General features: G+C 53.7%; 1 protein-coding gene across 2 annotated transcripts in view; it reads left to right on the top strand.

The window, feature by feature from the left end:
• Positions 1-17,555, top strand: part of SULF2 (sulfatase 2) — a 76,915-nt gene that overhangs the window by 14,523 nt on the left and 44,837 nt on the right. For both annotated transcript variants that reach the window (XM_004698048.2, XM_045295422.1), the window contains exon 2: positions 6,461-6,700. In XM_004698048.2, coding sequence (XP_004698105.1) covers positions 6,461-6,700 — 240 coding nt within the window. The remainder of the gene's footprint in view (positions 1-6,460; positions 6,701-17,555) is intronic.

Consider the following 17,555-nt stretch of genomic DNA (forward strand, 5'->3'; position numbering starts at 1 on the left):
CATGTCACCAGGTTTGTGTGGGACACAGTGTTTGGGTGGGCTGCCTGGCTGCCTTGAAAGCATTCAAAGCCTCCTTAGTGCCACCTGGCTGCATCCCCCAGGTTCTCAGAGGCCCAGAGCTGCCCCTGTGCATCAGGACTGGGGCTGGGCCGGGGCACTAAGTCATCTGTTTGGTGTTGACTTACAGAGCCTCGTCGCTCTGCCGAGCGAGTAAAGCAGGTGGCTGTCCCCAAGGGGAAGCTCAGGGTGTCCACTACCTGGTCCACTGCAGAAGCCACTGCCACGTCAGAGCGTGGTGAGAGCCACACTTGAGAGGCAGGCCGACGCTGCTCCTGGGGCCGGCGGCTGCGGTCAGGGCATGTGCAGAGCAGAGAGTCTGACCACTGATTTTCTCCCAAATAAGTGGACTGGAGACCCTGGGCGGAGCCCGGTAAGCATGAGCAATGGCTCTGCGGCAATGTACGTTTTGCCAACTCGGTACTCAGGGCTGCTGACCGCAGGCGAATGATTCGCCAGGTGGTGGGCCTCAGGAAGGTCCGGCCGCTCAGTGGACAGCCAGCTTTGTCCTTGAGACAGCCCCAGGAGACCAAGAGAGGACGAGTCCTCCTCACCAGCTGCTCCATCCTTCTCCACATGTCTCCAGGACGGGGGCAGAGGATGGGTTCTGCCTGGCACACCCTGCATCTGCCTTCAAGAAAGAGCCACGGAGCCCTAGTCCCAGAAAGGACCCGAGCAAGATACATGCACGAAAGCCCCCCAGGGACAATAAAGGAAAGAAAGTTACCATCACGGTGATTTAGACACAAGGCAACCTCAGGAGTAGAACTGCGAGGTTGGGGGCTGGGGGGTGGTTCGTGGCTGTGTGACCTTCCCATGGCCCCAGTGGGTGTACTCGCTGGCCAGCCTGGGGCTAGTCGCCAAGCCCACCCTGTATTTGTGCCACCAGGGAGAGGCGAGAGATGGTAAGGACAGAGTCGGGCGAGTAGAAGGCAGGAAAGCAAAGGCCACTGTCAGGAGTCAATGCCGACTCATAGCAGCGACCTTCTATGGGGTTTTTGAGACTGGATTTTTTTTTTTTAAGAGCAGACAGCCTCATCTTTCTCCCCAGGAGCAGCTGGTGTGTTTGAACTGCTGACCCTGTGGTTAGCAGCCCAACGCCTAGCCCGCAGAGCCACCAGGGTTCCTTGAAAGGAGGAAGGGGATTTGAAATATCGGGAGGTAGACCCGTTTTGGATATGACGGCCAGGGAAGACCTCCCCAAGAAGGTGACTTTTGAGTAAAAACAAGGAGGTGAAGGGGGGGCAGGTCTTGGGGGGAGAAGCAGTCCCCGTAGATGGAATGGCACGGCAAAAGCTCAGAGGTGGACGCAGTGGTGGGGCGGGTGAGGACAGGGCGAGGGGACCTTCACCTGGCCTTCTCACTCCTGAGCTTAGTTTCCTCTTTGATAAAACGACTTGCTGAGAGGATTAAGTAAAATAACACTGGCATGAACCCAGCACATTGTAAATGCTCCATCACCCTAGCCATTGTGATTCATAACTAAAGGTCGCCATTGATCTGCAATGCCCCTACTCTCTAGCTACTGCTCCTGGGCCGATGCAAAGTCACAGTGACTGTACGGCAGCGTGAAGCTGCTCCGCGGGGCTTCCTCTGACTGTACAGTAATCCTTACAGCGGCTGATGAGCACTTCTTTCTCCCACGCGGCAGCTGGTGGGGCTGCCCAGTTAGCAGCCCCACCCTGACCCCCACTGTGCCGCTAGGGCTGCTTTTGACTGAAAGGAATACAAAGCCGACAAAAACAAATCTGTCCTGGATGAAGCACGGACAGAGTGCTCCATCGAGGCCAGGATGGGGAGACGTGGTCTGACGTCCTTTAGACACGTTGTCAGGACAGCCCAGTCCTCGGAGAAGGGCATCGTGGGCGGTAAAGGAAAGGCACGTCCCCAAGGAGCTGGAGTAATGCTGTAGCAATGGGCTCAGGCGTGGGAATCATTGTGAGGGTGGTGCCGGGATGGGCGGTGTTTCATTCTGTGGCGCACAAGGGTGCTGTGGGTTGGAGCCCACTGGATGGCACCTGACAACCAAGCCAATACTTTCACGAACGGGCACAGTTGGTAGACGGCTGTCGGGAGTGGTGAGGAGTGACGAGCTAGAAAACGTATGGTTATTGTTAAAGTCCAATTTGGATAAAAACCAGAGTCAAGCACATTTGTGGACAGAACCCCCTTAGGACTCCTGAGTTAACCCAGTAGAGTAAGGCAAGATTTTATTTGTGCATTTAGCAGATGTTTGTGGAGGACTTGCTATGCGCCTGGCACTGTTCTCAAACTCAAACTGACTGCCATCCACTCAATTCTGACTCTTAGCAACCCCGAAGAAGGGGGTAGAACTGCCACTTATGGGGTTCCGAGGCTGTAGATCTGGAATGGAGTAGAAATCCTCATCTTTCTCCCACGCAGCTGCTGCTGGTTTCCAACTGCTGACTTTGCAGTTAGCAACCAGTGCGTGACTCGCTACGCCACCAGGACACTGTTCTAGTCCCTGGAAATAAGCCGGTGAACACAGGAAGTCTAAACCCTGCCCTCGGCTTGGCGGGGAGGAAGGCACACAGGGAGAAGGTTCATCAGACCCCTGAGGAGGAGCCTTTGAGTGGAGAGCAGAAGGATGGGATGAGCCAGCTGAGTGACGTCTGGGGAAGAGTCTCGGGCAGCGGGGAAAGCACGTGCAAAGGCCCTGTGGCAGCAACAAGCCTAGAACACTTCAGAAACAGCTAGGAGGCCAGGGTCACCAGACCAAGTTGAGCCAGGGAGGAGGGGGAGTGGGGGAGGTCCAAGAGGTGTGGGATGGGGTGAAGAGGGCAAGTCATAGCCTCTTTCCGGAAGGAATTGAGTTTTCTTCTGAGTGTGATGGGAAGCTATTGGGTGGTTTGAAGCAGCGAAGCTGTTTGCCTCGGGGAAGCGCTAGCTCCATTTCCTTCCCTGTTTGGCAGAACGACTGGGAATAGAGAGCCATCTAAATCTCCCTTCCCGTCTCAGTTCTGGGGGACAGGGGTGGAAGTGTGTGATCACTTGTTTCCAAGTCTCCGGGGCTTGGGAAGTGATTGATATCTGGCAAGGCTCCAGCCAGAGGCACAAATGCCCGGGGGACCCCTGTGTTCCGTCTCCTGGCGCTGCCCTAACAAATGGCCACCCAACGTGGTGGTTTGAAACAACAGGCGTTTCTTTCACAATTCTGGGGCCAGAAGTCTGAAATCAAGGTGGCCCGCTCAAAGGCGTCCTCCAAAGTCTCTAGGGAGCAGCCTTTCCTTGCCTCTTCGTGGCTTCCAGGGGCTCCAGAGGACCTTGGCTGGTGGGCACGGCTCTCCGGTCTCTGCCTGCGGCTTCACAGGGCCTGATCCTGCACAGGCACACCTCACTTTCCGTCTCCCTCCCCGACAACTGCGGTTGCTCACACGTTGAAGGTGGGTGGTGGCCCGGGTGGAACAAGTCTATCGGCGTTATCCTGACCACAGCGTGTGCCCACTGCATGTCTCTCACACCCGGGTCACCCTCACAGTGTTTCAGACCTTTTTCACACCGTGTAGTGTAAACGTCACTTAAATGCCCTGGGAATGGGGAACTCTCCCAGGTGCGCTCTTCGGACACAGAGCATGCACTGCCTCTGAGCTGTGCTTGCGTTTCCTTCTCCTCTCCTTCGGTCCTTGTCATTAGATTGAGGGCCCAGCTGCGTAGTCCAGGCTGATCTCATCCAGAGACCCTTCATTTGATTACACCTACAAAGGCCCTGTTTGTAAGGACACTGTCACCAGGATGAACCATAGGCATATCTTTTGAGGGCCTCTATTAAACCCACTTGAAGGAGCCCCGGCAGCACCATGGGTTAGGCATCAGACTGCTAACCCAAAGTTGAAGGTTCAAATCCCCCAGCGGCTCCGCAGGAGAAAGATGAGGCTGTATGCTCCCGTAAAGGCTTGTAGTCCCAGAAACCTTATAAAGGGTCGTCATGGGTTGGAATGGACTCATGGCAGTGGGTTTGGGTTTTGGGTTTTTCACTCATCAAGGAACCCTGGTGGTGCAGTGGGTTAAGCAGTGGGCTACTAACCACAAGGTCACTTTGAAACCCATCAGCCTCTCTGCGAGAGAGATGAGGCATTGTGCTGCCATGAAGGTTGACAGCCTCCGAGCAGAAAGCAAATGGTTTGAGAACGATGATGGCAGCATATGCACAAATGTGCTTGACACACTGGATGGGTGGATTGCGCTAAGAGCTGTACGAGCCCCCAATACAATGATTTAATAATAATAATTTTTTTTTAAAGGTTGACAGCCTCAGAAACCATACGTATAGGGCAGACCTACTACGCCCTATAGGATGCCTATGAGTCAGCCATCAACTCTATGGCTGTGGGGTTTGGTTTGGGTTTTATTAAGCTCAATGCAGACCCTCAGAGGTGAAAGACAAACAGAAAACAACTATGATGGCTACGGAAGGACATGAGACAGGATTTCTTTCCATTTTACCTTAAATACACCCGGTATTTAAGGTAAATGATGCACCAAGCCTTTCCGTGTTCTTGAGTACATACTGTGTGTGCTACACCACAGTGGTGGTGCTAAGGACTCAGCATTGAGCAAGACAGGCTGGCTTTGCCCTGATGGGCATACAGCCGAGCATCGTGAACCTGAACACAGTAGGAGCCCCACACATTTCCTTCTTGCCTTCCCAAGCACCTTCTCTACTGTGAACTCCATTGAGAAACGGGCATCGGCATGAAAGAAGCCATGCACTTGGTGGTCTACAGTTCTGTTCTCATAACATACTGTCCATGGATGTGAGCTCCTGGACATGGGTTAGAAGTCTGAGAGATCCCAGAGGGCTGTAGTCGAGGTGTGGCTTGGCTGGTGGTTATCCTTGCGTCAGGCTGGGCAGTGGGTTCTGAGAGGGAAGGGTGAATTCCAGCACAGTAGTTTTCAGGGATAAACTTGCCCAGGGGGTTGACGTGACCAAATTTCAATAAGCAACAAACAATTCTTGGGAATGTTCCAAACAAAACAAAGTTTAATCTATCCTCAATTTACATGGTGGTAGCTTTCAAAGAAAAAAAAGCAGTGTCTATTAATACCCTGACATTTCTAAGTTGTTCTGTTTATATGTAAAAACAGAATTAGCTTCTAGGCTCAGATACCTTGTAACGCTAACCTTAGGAATGGTCAATGAGACTTGGAACTTGGGGTGAGTCGCTGTGGGGGCCGCCACCCATGGTGCACGGCAGGAGGGCTGGCATCTCTGGTTCCTGCCCACAATGCTAGTAGCACCTCCCATCTAGTCCCCTGGGTCCCCAAGATGTGCTCCTCCAGGAATGGAGGATGAGGTGCCCTCCAGTGATGGGGCCATAGAGCACCCTGCCAGCTCCCTTCAAGCCAGGGAATGCAGGTGCTCTTCAAACATTGAGATATGGGTATCTGTAGTATTAAATTAAAAAAATTAAATGACGCTGAAGGAGGGTGAGGGGACCAGCCCCCACCCGCTACTAGAACTCACTGGTTCAGTAATACTACTTCTGGGTTCAGTAATGCACAATTGTACAGTTGAGATATATAAGCATTATATTAAAGTCATCGAGAGCATGAGAGATAATACAATAATACAGTCAGGCATGATACATAGCAACATTGCTCACCTCAGCCCAGCTTGGTGGTCCACGTGGAGAGGGGGGAAGGGAAGGAGGGAAAGGGAACAAGGGAGAGGGGAGTGACCAGGGAGTGAGCAGCAAGGAGCTCAGAGTCAGAGAGAGATCTATAGTGCTGGCTCACACCTATATACCTTTTGGGGGCAAGCCAGCCCACTAATTACAGGTAGAGACATACGTCACAGGGAAGGGTTGCACTATAGGCTACACAGCAATGAGAGGGTGGTCTAGGGGGTGGTCTCTGGGTCTCCATAGGAACATTATCAGTAGGGTGTAAACCCCACCTAGAGGAACCAAGCTAATGGTCCCAAAGCTTCAGAGAGACGTAGGCCATTGTCCCCAGCAGCAGGGAGCAGGCCCAGCCCTGCTGTGGGATGAGACAGCAGTCTGGCAGCAAGTGTCTGACTTCTCCCCACAGGTATCCTCAAGGGATGGGGAAATCAAGTACTCTCAAGGGATAGGTATGCAGGGTGCCTGCAGGATTTGGGGTGCAAGAACTCTCTAGGTAGGGATAAGGGTGTGGGGACCCCGTGCAAGGATGGGAATAGAGTGTTCTCCAGGGATGGGGTGGTAGTTGCCCTGGGGGGATGAGACTGCAGGATGCTCTCCAGAGATGTAGAAGGGGGCATGGGGTGGAAGTGTGGGGGCTTCCTTGCAGGGATGGGGTGCAGGGGCACCCTATTGTGAACCACCCAGCAGGTCATGCGGGGCACATAGCTGTGCAGTCAGGTCTCCTGCCCCACCTCTCACCTCCACCCTTGCCGTTGCAGGCTCCATGCAGGTGATGAACAAGACGCGGCGCATTATGGAGCAGGGCGGGGCTCACTTTATCAACGCTTTCGTGACCACGCCCATGTGCTGCCCCTCGCGCTCCTCCATCCTCACCGGGAAGTACGTCCACAACCACAACACCTACACCAACAACGAGAACTGCTCCTCGCCCTCCTGGCAGGCACAGCACGAGAGCCGCACCTTTGCCGTGTACCTCAACAGCACGGGCTACCGGACAGGTAAGGGGACGGGGCGGGGCTGCGGCAGAGGGCGTGGCCGGCGGGAGCCTCCCCTTCTCAGGGACCCACAGGATGATGTGCGAGGTGGCACACAGCTATGGGCAAATTTCCTTTTTGTGTAAAGGTGTATGTATGCACTGATTCCTATAGTTCTTCAGCTCCTAATTGTGAATTCTGTGAAGATGTGTCCATCTGTAGTTGAAGAAAATCCGGGGTGTTTGCCTGTTACAAGCCTCAGCGGAGCCACCCCCGCGCACGCAGCGCAACAAACACTGCGCAGCTACTGCCCAATCCTGTGCCATCCTCCCGATCCTTCCAGGGATCAGACTGGTGATCTCTTGTGCTCCTGTTGGCTGGTTGTCAGAAGTAGATCTCCAGGCCTTTCTTCCTCGTCTGTAACCCCCACCACACACACACACACACACACACACACACACACACACACACACTTCCATCCATTCAGAGCCACGTCTTTCAGCGGGTTCTCCAAAAAAACAATGCTCCGCCATCGAGGGGATGCTGATTCACAGAGACCCTAAAGGACAGAGGAGAACTGCCCCCTGGGGGGTTCTGAGATGGTAACTCTTCACGGGACTAGAAAGTCTCTTCTTTCTCCAAGGAGTGACTAGGGGGCTCTCAAACTGCTGACAGCCCAACTGGTAACCACTACATCACCAGGGACCCCATAGGGTTCTCAGTGGCCATGGAGACCCCTTCCTGGTTTACCATTGTGACAGAAAATGGCCCTCTGAGCGGAGCTTGAGTTCAGACAACATAAAATGAGCCCTTTTAAGGTATGAATAGTTCGGAGTGACGGTAAGCTTTAAGTTATTAAACACCTGGGCTACTTTACTGGTGCCAGACCATGAGCATGGAAGAAGATTCTGGAAGAACACTGACATGCAAGCGAAGAGTTAAAATGGATGTGGAGAAGGAAGAGGGGCCTAAGTGGGGACTTGTGGCCACTCCCTACATGGTGATGACGGGGGTGCCAAAGTCAACATGGCCTCATGGGGGCAGCTGACAGCCCATACTGACCCCACGTGCCCCACCTTCGGCCAGTGTCGGGGTGTTGCATCCTGGGTAGAGAGCCAGCCCGGCTTCCTGTTGGTTTATCTGGCAGGAGCTGCTCTGGTGGCTGGTGGGGACTCACCTGCGAGCCGGCGGCCAAGGCAGAGGAGTGGTTACCGCTCATTCGCTGATCCCCTCCACTGTTTCACCAGGCTCCAAACTCAATTCATTGCATTTGCTTTAATTAAAAATAAATAAATACTCCCCACCTTGGATGAGGAGCTGAGGCGGTTGTGAAATCAGATATTGGGGCTCAGATGTCACAAGGCCAGGAAGTTGTGTCTGTGGTACAAGGGGCTGTGTGGAAGACAGTGACATGGGGGGATGGGGGTAGGTGCCTCTGGTCCCCAGGGTCTCCTATAAGTGTAAATGATATAAATAGACCGTCCATCACGGGTCGTTCCTGGCCATCACAGGGGGTTGCTCTGATGCCTCTCTTGAAAGTAGGTTCTGATAGAAGTCAGATCTCTTTTGGGTTTTGTTTGGTTTTAGTTTTAATTAATCTTGCCATAGCCTGCTGAGTGGCGTTGTTTCAAACGACAAAACATGACACTGAGCATCTTCAGTGAGCATCCTAAAAACGACAGCATCTGTCAATTGCGTGCTGCAGCGTTGCATGTGGTGCGTGTTCCTGACGATAGAAACTCGAAGTCAAACTCACAGCCATGGAGTCGATGCCGGCTCGTCGTTGCCCTGTAGCACAGGGTAGAACTGCCCCCGTGGGTGCCCGAGACTGTGACTCTTAGTGGCTTCGAACCGCCACCCTTTCCGGTCACCGCCCGATGCGTAACCACTGTGCCACCAGGCTGGACAGTCTTAAATGCAATCGTAAGTGCCGTCTGTCACGACGTGGCTACATGGAATGCATCGTTAAGTTGGGAACGTGATAGTCGCGTTTCACAGTAAAATCATGGAGGGCATGTTCACCCAACTGTTGGAGGATTGAGTCCATATTCCCAAGGGCCTCTCAGCCCTTTGACATCCACCTTGCACCCCCTGAACTGCTTATGGCCTCACGTCCATTCCATTGGCCTTCTTCCATTATTGTTTGCCAGTGGATTCGCAGCTGATCTGTGCTGTCCTCCCCCCCCCTTGAATGGGGTTCATAAACCCCTCAGTATCGTCAACTGCATCTGCAGCCTCCACCCTTCATGTTTCTGTTTTGCGGGCCCCGGGTTACCACACATTTGCAGTAGCGATCGGCAAAGGATGGAGCGAGCGCTGCTGAGTTCAAGCAGAATCACCATCCATCCGTTGATGAATGCTTGTGTTTCCGCTTCTCCTCACTTCTGGGACTTGGGTCTCAAACAGAGAGACCCTTGAGAGGCTACATTGCATCCTTCGTTTTTAAGAAACAGATTAGGCATCCATTAGTACTCTTGAGCAGTTGAACCCTCTGCTACCCTGACCCTGGTCACGTCCGCGTCCACACGTCAAAGTTTGAGTGGTCGAGTTTCTGGAAACAGACTCCTCTCCGCTCTGCTTGGTGGGTGAGCGCGTGGGCCTTGTGCCTAGGCTCTGGCACTTCCTGAGCACCTGAACCGTGACTTAATGTCTGCGTCCTGGTTATTTGGAAAACAGGGAGTTGTCAACTCACGGGGCTTTAGGGAGGACTCCACATGTCAGAGTAGTGGTTGGCACACGGTAAGCACTGAAAGACATGTGAGTGATGACGGCGACATCACACAACCCAGCTCAGGCCAGTGTCACCACGTATTTACCGCAGATGGCGAAAACAAGTCTGCATCAGTCACAATGTGGCCAGGCATGCTTTAAGCTCTGCGGTAATCAGTGGGATGCCGACTAAGCCCACCAGGCATTACCACACCTCACCCATGACCGCAGCACATATGAAGAGATCGGATCACACCGAGCGCTGGTGAGGGAACGGTGGATCAGGAAGACAACTTGGCACCTGCGTTTGGGAGAGCTCGCTAGTCATTGCTGGCCAAGCTGAAACTGCACGCTTCCTTCTGCTGAGTGGCTCCGCTCTGGCTCGGTCCTCCGGGCTCCGAGGAGATGAGGTTTGAGCTGTTTGAGCGAGGAGCCTCTTCAGGGGGATTGGTCCTGGCAGCTCCCCCTGTTCATTCTACACGGTGCTTTGACCAGTCGCTTGCCTCCTGATGCAAGTGATGGAACCCCCGGCTGCCCCTGGTTTGGACAAGATCCTGAAGTCCCTGCTCCCCCAAATGAAAAGACGTAGACACGCTAGAGCCCGTGGGCTCCCAGGACCAGCTGCACCCTAAGGCTCATTGCTCTCAAGACGGTGGTGGGCACTTGCAGGGCCGTCGGCCTCTGCCTGCCCTCCTTTCCGGCAGAAGCAAGAGAGCCTTCTTCCCAGGGTGCCAAGGCTGTGAGATTCTTTCCGATTGGACCAGCTCGGGTCACCTGCAAACCCTGAACAGATCGCCACGGAGAACAGGTGGAACGTGGCGCTGGTTTAGTCCCTCTCACCTGTTCCTCTCGCTCCCTGACGTCTGGATCCTCAGATGAGCATCAAAGCTTTGGGGAACTGCTAAGGAGAGCAGGGCTCATTGGGGTGCTGCTCATCAAGGTCCATTATCCTGCATTTGTAGGTGGGGTGGTGGTGGAGGGGTGGTGGTGGAGGGGGCCAGGCCTTGGATACCCTTTCTTGTCCTTTCCAGTGAGCTGGACAGAGCGCCCGTTTTCTCTTCGGGAGAGTAATGTTTTTTCCGTCCACGTTGCCGTCTGAGTCTGGCAGTTCTCGGGCTATTTCTCCATCCTGGCTTCTGCCATCTGGTACACAGTTTTGTAGCGCTGTGGGCACTAGTGGTGAGCCTTCTGTCCCCACCCCCTCCATCACATTCTAGAATTCTCTGGGGGCGTTGGTGGGGGAACACACCCCTCATTAAGAGTCCAGTGTTAGCCAGGGCTCCCCATTGGAGCATGTCTTCAGCTGTGGCCCTGAGCACCCAATTATTTTTACTCTTCTCAAGCAAAGCGGGGGAGGCAGGTCAGCTTTGGATCTGGGCTTGGCTGGCAACGGAGACCTTCACCTTCCTGGCAGGGCTCGTGGGTGTCTGAAAGCCGAGGCACCCTCCACAGGAGCATGGAAAGACATCTGCCGGACAGGGGATTCACTGCTGCCCTGTGAGGGCAGGGTGTGCCTGCGTGCGCGCGCTTGCGTGCGTGCGTGCGAATGAGAAAGTGTGGGTGTGTGCAAGAATGCATGTGAACGAGGGTAAGTGTGTGAGAGTGTGTGTCTGTAAGACTGTGTATGAGAGTTATACATGAAAGTGCATGTTTGTGAGTGGGACTATGAGAGAGTGTGTTGTACATGAGAGTGCATGTGAAGGCGTATGTGGGACTGTCTGTACAAGATAGTGTGTTGTATGTCAGACTGTGTGTACGACAGAGTGTGTTGTATGTGAGGCTGTGTGTAAAAGATAGTGTATTGTATGTCAGACTGTGTATAGGAGAGTGTGTGTGAGGGTGTATGTGGGACTGTGTGTACAAGATAGTGTGTTGTATGTGAGACTGTGTGCAAGAGAGTGTGTTGTATGAGAGACTGCGTGGACAAGATAGCGGGTGTGAGAGAGTGTGTTGCGCATGAGCGTGTGTGAGGGAGAACGAGTGTGTGACCTGCGTTTCCCCACATGGCCTCAGCCCCTGTGTCAGAGCAGTTGTCTGTAGCAATCCTCTGTCATTGGTAGGCTATAATCCTCACGCCTGACCGCTCTGCTTTCGATTTCCCTCCCACACCTTCCCCTGAACTGTGTACGTTTGCATCCGGCTGCTCCCTAAACCTGCCCCCTGGGCGGCTCTCAGGCATTACGATGCTGACATGCCCAAACCAACTCCTGCCCGCTCCCCCCTCGCAGGCGCCTCTTGCCGGCTCCTCTTGGCAGCCCCGCTTTTCCATTGGTTCAGGCCAAACCCTTCCTGTCAGTCTTGATTTTTCCCCTTCCTCTGGCACGCCACGTTCCAGCCGTCAGAAAACCTGCCGGTTGTCCCTTCCAAACGGATCAGCATCCACCTCTGCTTCCACCACCTTGACTTAAACTGCCATCGTGCCTTATCTAGAATGTTCCAGTTCTCTCCTCCCTGGTCATCCTGCTTCAGCCCCCGCCCCCACCCCTGTAGTCTGTCTGCAGCACAGCAGCCAGAGGGTCCTGTCAGAACCCAGGCAGCCCCTGCTTCCCCACCCGGCCTTCCAACTCCATTCAAGGTAAAGGCCAAAGCCACCCAGACACGGCCAGGACCCGCAGGATCTGCACCCCCTGCCTGTCACCTCTAGACCTCCTCCCTGCCACACTCCCACTTCTTTCTTTTCCTTTTTCTGGACACTTCCCCTGTCCCTCCATTTCCTCTGTTCTTTGTTTAAATGTCACCTCCTTCAAGAACATGGCCTTGGCTACTCCATCTTTAGCCCCCTTCTTGTTGCATGTTGTGTACCGTGCCTGGGAGGGCAGCGTAGAACTGCCCCCTAGGGCTTCCTTGAAGAGAATCCTCATGAGAGCAGATGGCCAGCTTGTTCTCCCAAACCTGCTGGCAGCTTTGAACCCCCGCCTCCCCAAACCAGTGCTCCTCCGGGGCTCCTTCCATCCCTCACCGGCTTCATATTCCTCCAGAACCCTGTCCACTGTCTACCGTGCCTTGTGGATGGGTTTCGTCTCCACCCTCCCCGTGGAAAACCACCGCTCCGGCCACCTCCCTGACACCCTGATTAGGTCAACCAAAAACCAGACTCACGGCCATCACGTCGATGCCGACTCTCAGTGACCTGACAGTACAGGGCAGAACTGCCCTCGTGAGTTCCCGAGACTAACGGTTTACAAGGAGTGGGCAGCCTCCTCTTTGTTCTGTGGAGCTGCTGCTGGCTTCGAACTGCAGACCTTGGGGCTCCAGCTCAGTGCATAGCCACTGCACCACCATTGGGTTCGTTTCTCTCTGGCAGATGTGTCTTTCCTAAAATATAAGGTTCCCTGAGAACAGAGGCTGTGTCCGTGCCGCCATCAGATCGGTACCGGCTCAGAGCGACCCTTTGGGGCAGGGTAGGCCCGCCCCTGTGGGTTTCTGAGGCTGTCACTCTTCATGGGAGTAGAGAGCCCCCTCTTTCTCCCGAGGAGGGGTTGGTGGTTTCAAACTGCCGAAGGTGATGGTAACAGCCCAGTGCGCACACACGTCCCCACCAGGGCTCCTCTGCCTGGCTCATAGAAGGTGTCCAGTACACATGCTTGAGGTGGTTGGATGAATCCACACCTTCCTCCAGAGCCAGCAACCCGCCCCCTCTCCTGACTCCCTTTCCCTTTCCCTTTCCTTGGCCCACCTGCTAGGAGCCTGGTGGTATAGTAGTTACCCACTGGGCTGCGATCTGAAAGGTCGGCAGTTCGAAACCACCAGCCGCTCCGTGGAAGCAAGGAAGGCCTTTCTGATCCCATAAACAGTTACAGGGCCATTCTGCCCTGCCCTTACGGGGTCGCTAGGGGTCGGCATGGGCTCTGTGGCAGGGAGCTTGGTTTGGGGGCTCCTGTTCCCTGCCCCCACGGCAGCCCTCCCAGCCTCCTCTCCCACAGAGGAGAGAAGGACTAGATTATTCCCCGGAAGCCTTCTCCGGGCCCCTGCTGCAGCTGTCCCCGCTGCAACAATAGCGGCCTTCTCTCCCTTGGTTTCCTCCTGGGTGGCTCCTCTCCCCTGGAACACCCCCGAGGGCGCATACAGCACCCTTCTCCCCTCCCCCAGCTGCCCAGAGACAGCAGAGCTGCTTCATGCCTCCCCCCTGGGTCCCCCACCCCCGGCACTGGGCATCACCACCCTGTCTGAGCATCCTGTGAGGTTGGGCAGCCCCTCCCTGGGCCCAGGCCGGCCCAGACACCGAGAGGCCAGCCCTGAGCATGCCCGTATAATGTGTCCCAGGCCCATTTCAGAGCCCTGGGTTCTCCAGAAGGCTGGCAGTCAGAACCCACTGGGAAGCTCAGAGAAAGAAAGGCCTGCAACCCGCTTCCATATAGATGGTGGCCTGGGAGACTCTGGGGCCTGATCGCCATGTGTCAAAATCAGCTCGGTAACAGGCAATAACAATTTCTCCAAGACTCTCAAGTTTCCAAAGACAGGAAAAGCCCCTTGGTAGGAGCTGAGAGATGAAGGCTTCCTTCTAGCTCTCTCGGGCCCTTGAGCTGAGAGCCCGCCCCCTCTGGCCTCAGTTTCCCTCTGTTGCAACATAGCTGATCCGACTCCACCCTGCTGTCATGTGACTGGAGCCCGCAAACATGGGTGGAGATGCCCCGAGGGCCCTAAGAGGAAGTGGGCACTTGGAATGGCAGGAAGTAGGTGTCCTGTGTCTCAACCTTGCACCAGACTGGGGGTGAGGCCGATGGAACCAGCATTTCTGAGCATCCTCTCGGCCTCAGCCCCTTGGCTGGGTCCATTCACATACTGCATCCTGTGTGGTCCTCACAAAGACCCATTAAAGCCAGAGCAGGAACCCCTGGAAGTCCAGCTGCCCTGCCTGCTACCCACAGGGATTGTGATGTCAAGCACGGAGCAGTGAGGCTGCCCAGGCAAACACCTTCACCTAGAACCTTAGCTTTCCTTTCAGGAATCTCAGATTCCAATGGATGTGGACAGAAACTAGTTGTCCTGAGATGCTCTCTAACCCTTAAACCAGAATTCCCTTCTGAAGTCCTTTCAAACCCCTCAAAGTCCTTTCAAAACCTAGCAGCAGTTTAGTGTAAGTCACCAAGAATACCTGCTCTGGGCATTGTGCTCCCTGAAGATCTCTCTTGTGGGTTCAATTGACAGGTGTGGGAGGTGGGACACTTAGGGGACCGTAAGCTCATACTCATTGGGGAGGGACAACACCGACGAGGGGGGGTCCATGTGGTCTGTGTCTGTGTTATTGCTGAGTCAGTGGGCGTGGCTTTTTATTCTCAGAAGTAACAGATGTGGAAGTAAACGTGAGGAAGGAGGAAGTGCGTGATGAGTGACGTATGTGCCACTGTGGACCCACCTCTCCTGGCTTCCAGGGGGTTTTCAGGGGAATTGTGACCTTTTGCAGCAGTGACAAAAGAACATTCTGGAAGGGGCTGGACTTGGAGCCTTGTGGCGCAGTCGGTACACTAGCCACTAGCCTCAGGGGATGGACTTAAACATAAATTAACTAAAATTAATGCAACTGAAAATTCTATCGCTTGGTTGGCGGAGCCCAGGTGGCATAGTGGGCTTTGAGTTAGGCTGCTCATTGCAAGGTCGGCAGTTCGAAACCACCAGGTGCTTCTCAGGAGAAAGATGAGGCTTTCTAGTAGAGTTACCATCTCAGAAGCTCCCAGGGGCAGTTCCACCCTGTCCTAGAGGGTCGCTATGGGTCAGAAACAACTGGATTGAATTAGCCACATTTCAAGTGGGGTTCCTGGCTGCCTTATAAGATGGCCTGGGAACAGATCGTTTGCATCAACGCAGAACGTTCTCCTGGACAGCACTGAAATGAGCCAAGCAAATTCCTTTGGGACGTCGTCATAACAGCCATCATTGAAAAGGCTAGTTGTTTTTCATATGGGGCATCTTCCCTGTGCCAGACGCTGTGCCAGGTGTTTTACACAATTAGTCTTAACTTAATCCTCAACTGAATAAAAACTCCCTTTAGGTCCAACACAAACACACCTGTGCCCACAGGCCACCGGATTGCAAACATCTTGCCTGGCTATTCTCTAAGGATCACACTGCACCCTGGGTGGTAGACACCTATTAAAGCATTTCTGGTGGCCATCAAGATTGCTGGTGGAAGGGTGCTCCCTTCCTGGAGACAGGGGACAACCTGCTTTGCTCTGGAGAGTTCCACACAGCCCCTGGTTGCCTGAATGTTCTACCAGATCTTCCTCTGGGCAGATTACTTCTTGTCTGACCTGGCAAATTATGGATCCCATTGGGAAGGAAGAGAATTCCCAAACACTCGATGGTGCTCATGCAGAACCTATGCCTAGACCAAGAGTCTTGGTTCCAAACAGAACAGGGGATACCTGTGGTTCAAACTGGGGAAAGGTGTGCGTCGGGGCTATGTCCTTTCGCCATACTTACGCAATCTGCATGCTGAGCAAGTAATGCGAGAAGCTGGACGGTGAAGAGCACAGCCGTCGGATGGAGGAGGCTCAGCAACAAATCTGCACTATTCAGGTGACACGAGGTTTGCTTGCCAAAAGTGAAGCGGCTTGAAGTAGTAGCTAATGAAGGTCAAAGACACCAGCCTTCAGGATGGGTCACAGCTCAACAGAAAGAAGACAAATCCTCCCACTGGACCGAGAAGCCACGTCATGCTAAATGGAGAAAATATGGAAGCTGTCAAGGATTTTGTTTCACTTGGATCCACAAGCAATGCCCATAGAAGCAGCGGGAACCAACCAAATGGCCGAGGCACACACAAAAGTAAGAGTTTGAGCTTCCACATCCTAGATGCTTGTCCTTCGTGTTTTCCGTAACAAATCGAGAAAAGGCTGGCTCGGCAATTCCAGGAGCTGGAAAGAAAAGAACAAACCAAGCCTTAGCCTAGCAGGAGAAAGGAAATAACAAAGATCAGAATCGAAATCAATCACACGCAAAACAGAACTCATAGAATTCATAAAACTAGTGGGCGGGTCTTTGAAAAGACCAATCAAATCAACAGACCTTTAGCTAGACTGACCAAAGAAGGGAGAAGGCGCAAGTCACTCAAAATAAAAAATGAATGAGAACCCACCACAGCCGACCACCCGATGTGAGCAGGGTGGCAACCCAGACGACCTGGAGGAAAGGACAAAAGCAGGTGACCTTCCCAGACTAGCTCAAGAAGAGATGGAAAATCTCAACAGAGCCAGAGCAAGTGCATCGGTCAAATCCTCCTAGCCTGAAGGTTCTGGACCATAGTGTTGGGGCACAGTGAGGTCAATTGGCATTGCACAGTCCATAAAGACAACCTCCCACGAGAGTGAGTGGCCACTAGGGTCTTAAAATTTGGTGAGCCGCCATCTAAGTGCAGCTATTGGCCTCTTCCCACCCAAAGCAAAGAAGGGTAAAGAAAAGCAAAGACACAGAGAGACACGTAGTCCAATGGTCTCAGGGCCCTGTGAGCCTCAGCCTCTATGACGCTGAGACCAGAAGCACTAGATGGTGCCCGACTACTCCTGCTGACCACGCTGAAAGGGATCACTGTAGAAGGTCCTGGAGAGAGTGGGAGAAAATGTGAAACAAAACGGAAAATTGTGAAAAAGACCAGCCTCGCTGGTTGACTGGAGATGGGTGGAGCTTCCAGACTGTGGCCTTCACGCACGCTTCAGGCTAGAGATTCTACCTCCAGCCCCCAAATAGAAAGGTCTCTAGGGAGTGGGCCCCAGTGGCGCAGTGGATTAATCATTGGGCTGCTAACCTCAGAGTCAACAGCCTGAAACCAGCAGCCACTTGGTGGGAGAAAGATGGGGCTTTCTACTCCTGTGAAAACTTACAGTCTCTGAAAGCCACAGAGGCAGTTCTGCCTTGAGTGAGAACTGCCTGGGTAGCAGTTTGGTTTTGTGGAGAGGGTGAACGATTACAGCAGGGAGGTGTGCGCCCCTGAGAACAGTCAGACCTTGGAGAAGGAGATCACAAGGGCAGCATTTGCCCCAGGACCACGCTCAGAAGCCCCGGAGGCTTAGGAAAGGAAACGGAATGGCATGGGAAACACAGAGGAGAAGTGGGAAAGTGGTGTCATGTTGTAGAGGTTCCCATCGATGGCATGCAACAAAGGATGTATGGATTCTTAAATGGAAAACTGATTGGCTCCGTAAACCTTTGCCCAATCCACAATAACAAGTTTTTT

The sequence above is a fragment of the Echinops telfairi genome, unplaced genomic scaffold, assembly GCF_000313985.2.
Source record: "Echinops telfairi isolate 266 unplaced genomic scaffold, ASM31398v2 ScPeMD7_5592;HRSCAF=6446, whole genome shotgun sequence".
NCBI lineage: Eukaryota > Metazoa > Chordata > Mammalia > Afrosoricida > Tenrecidae > Echinops > Echinops telfairi.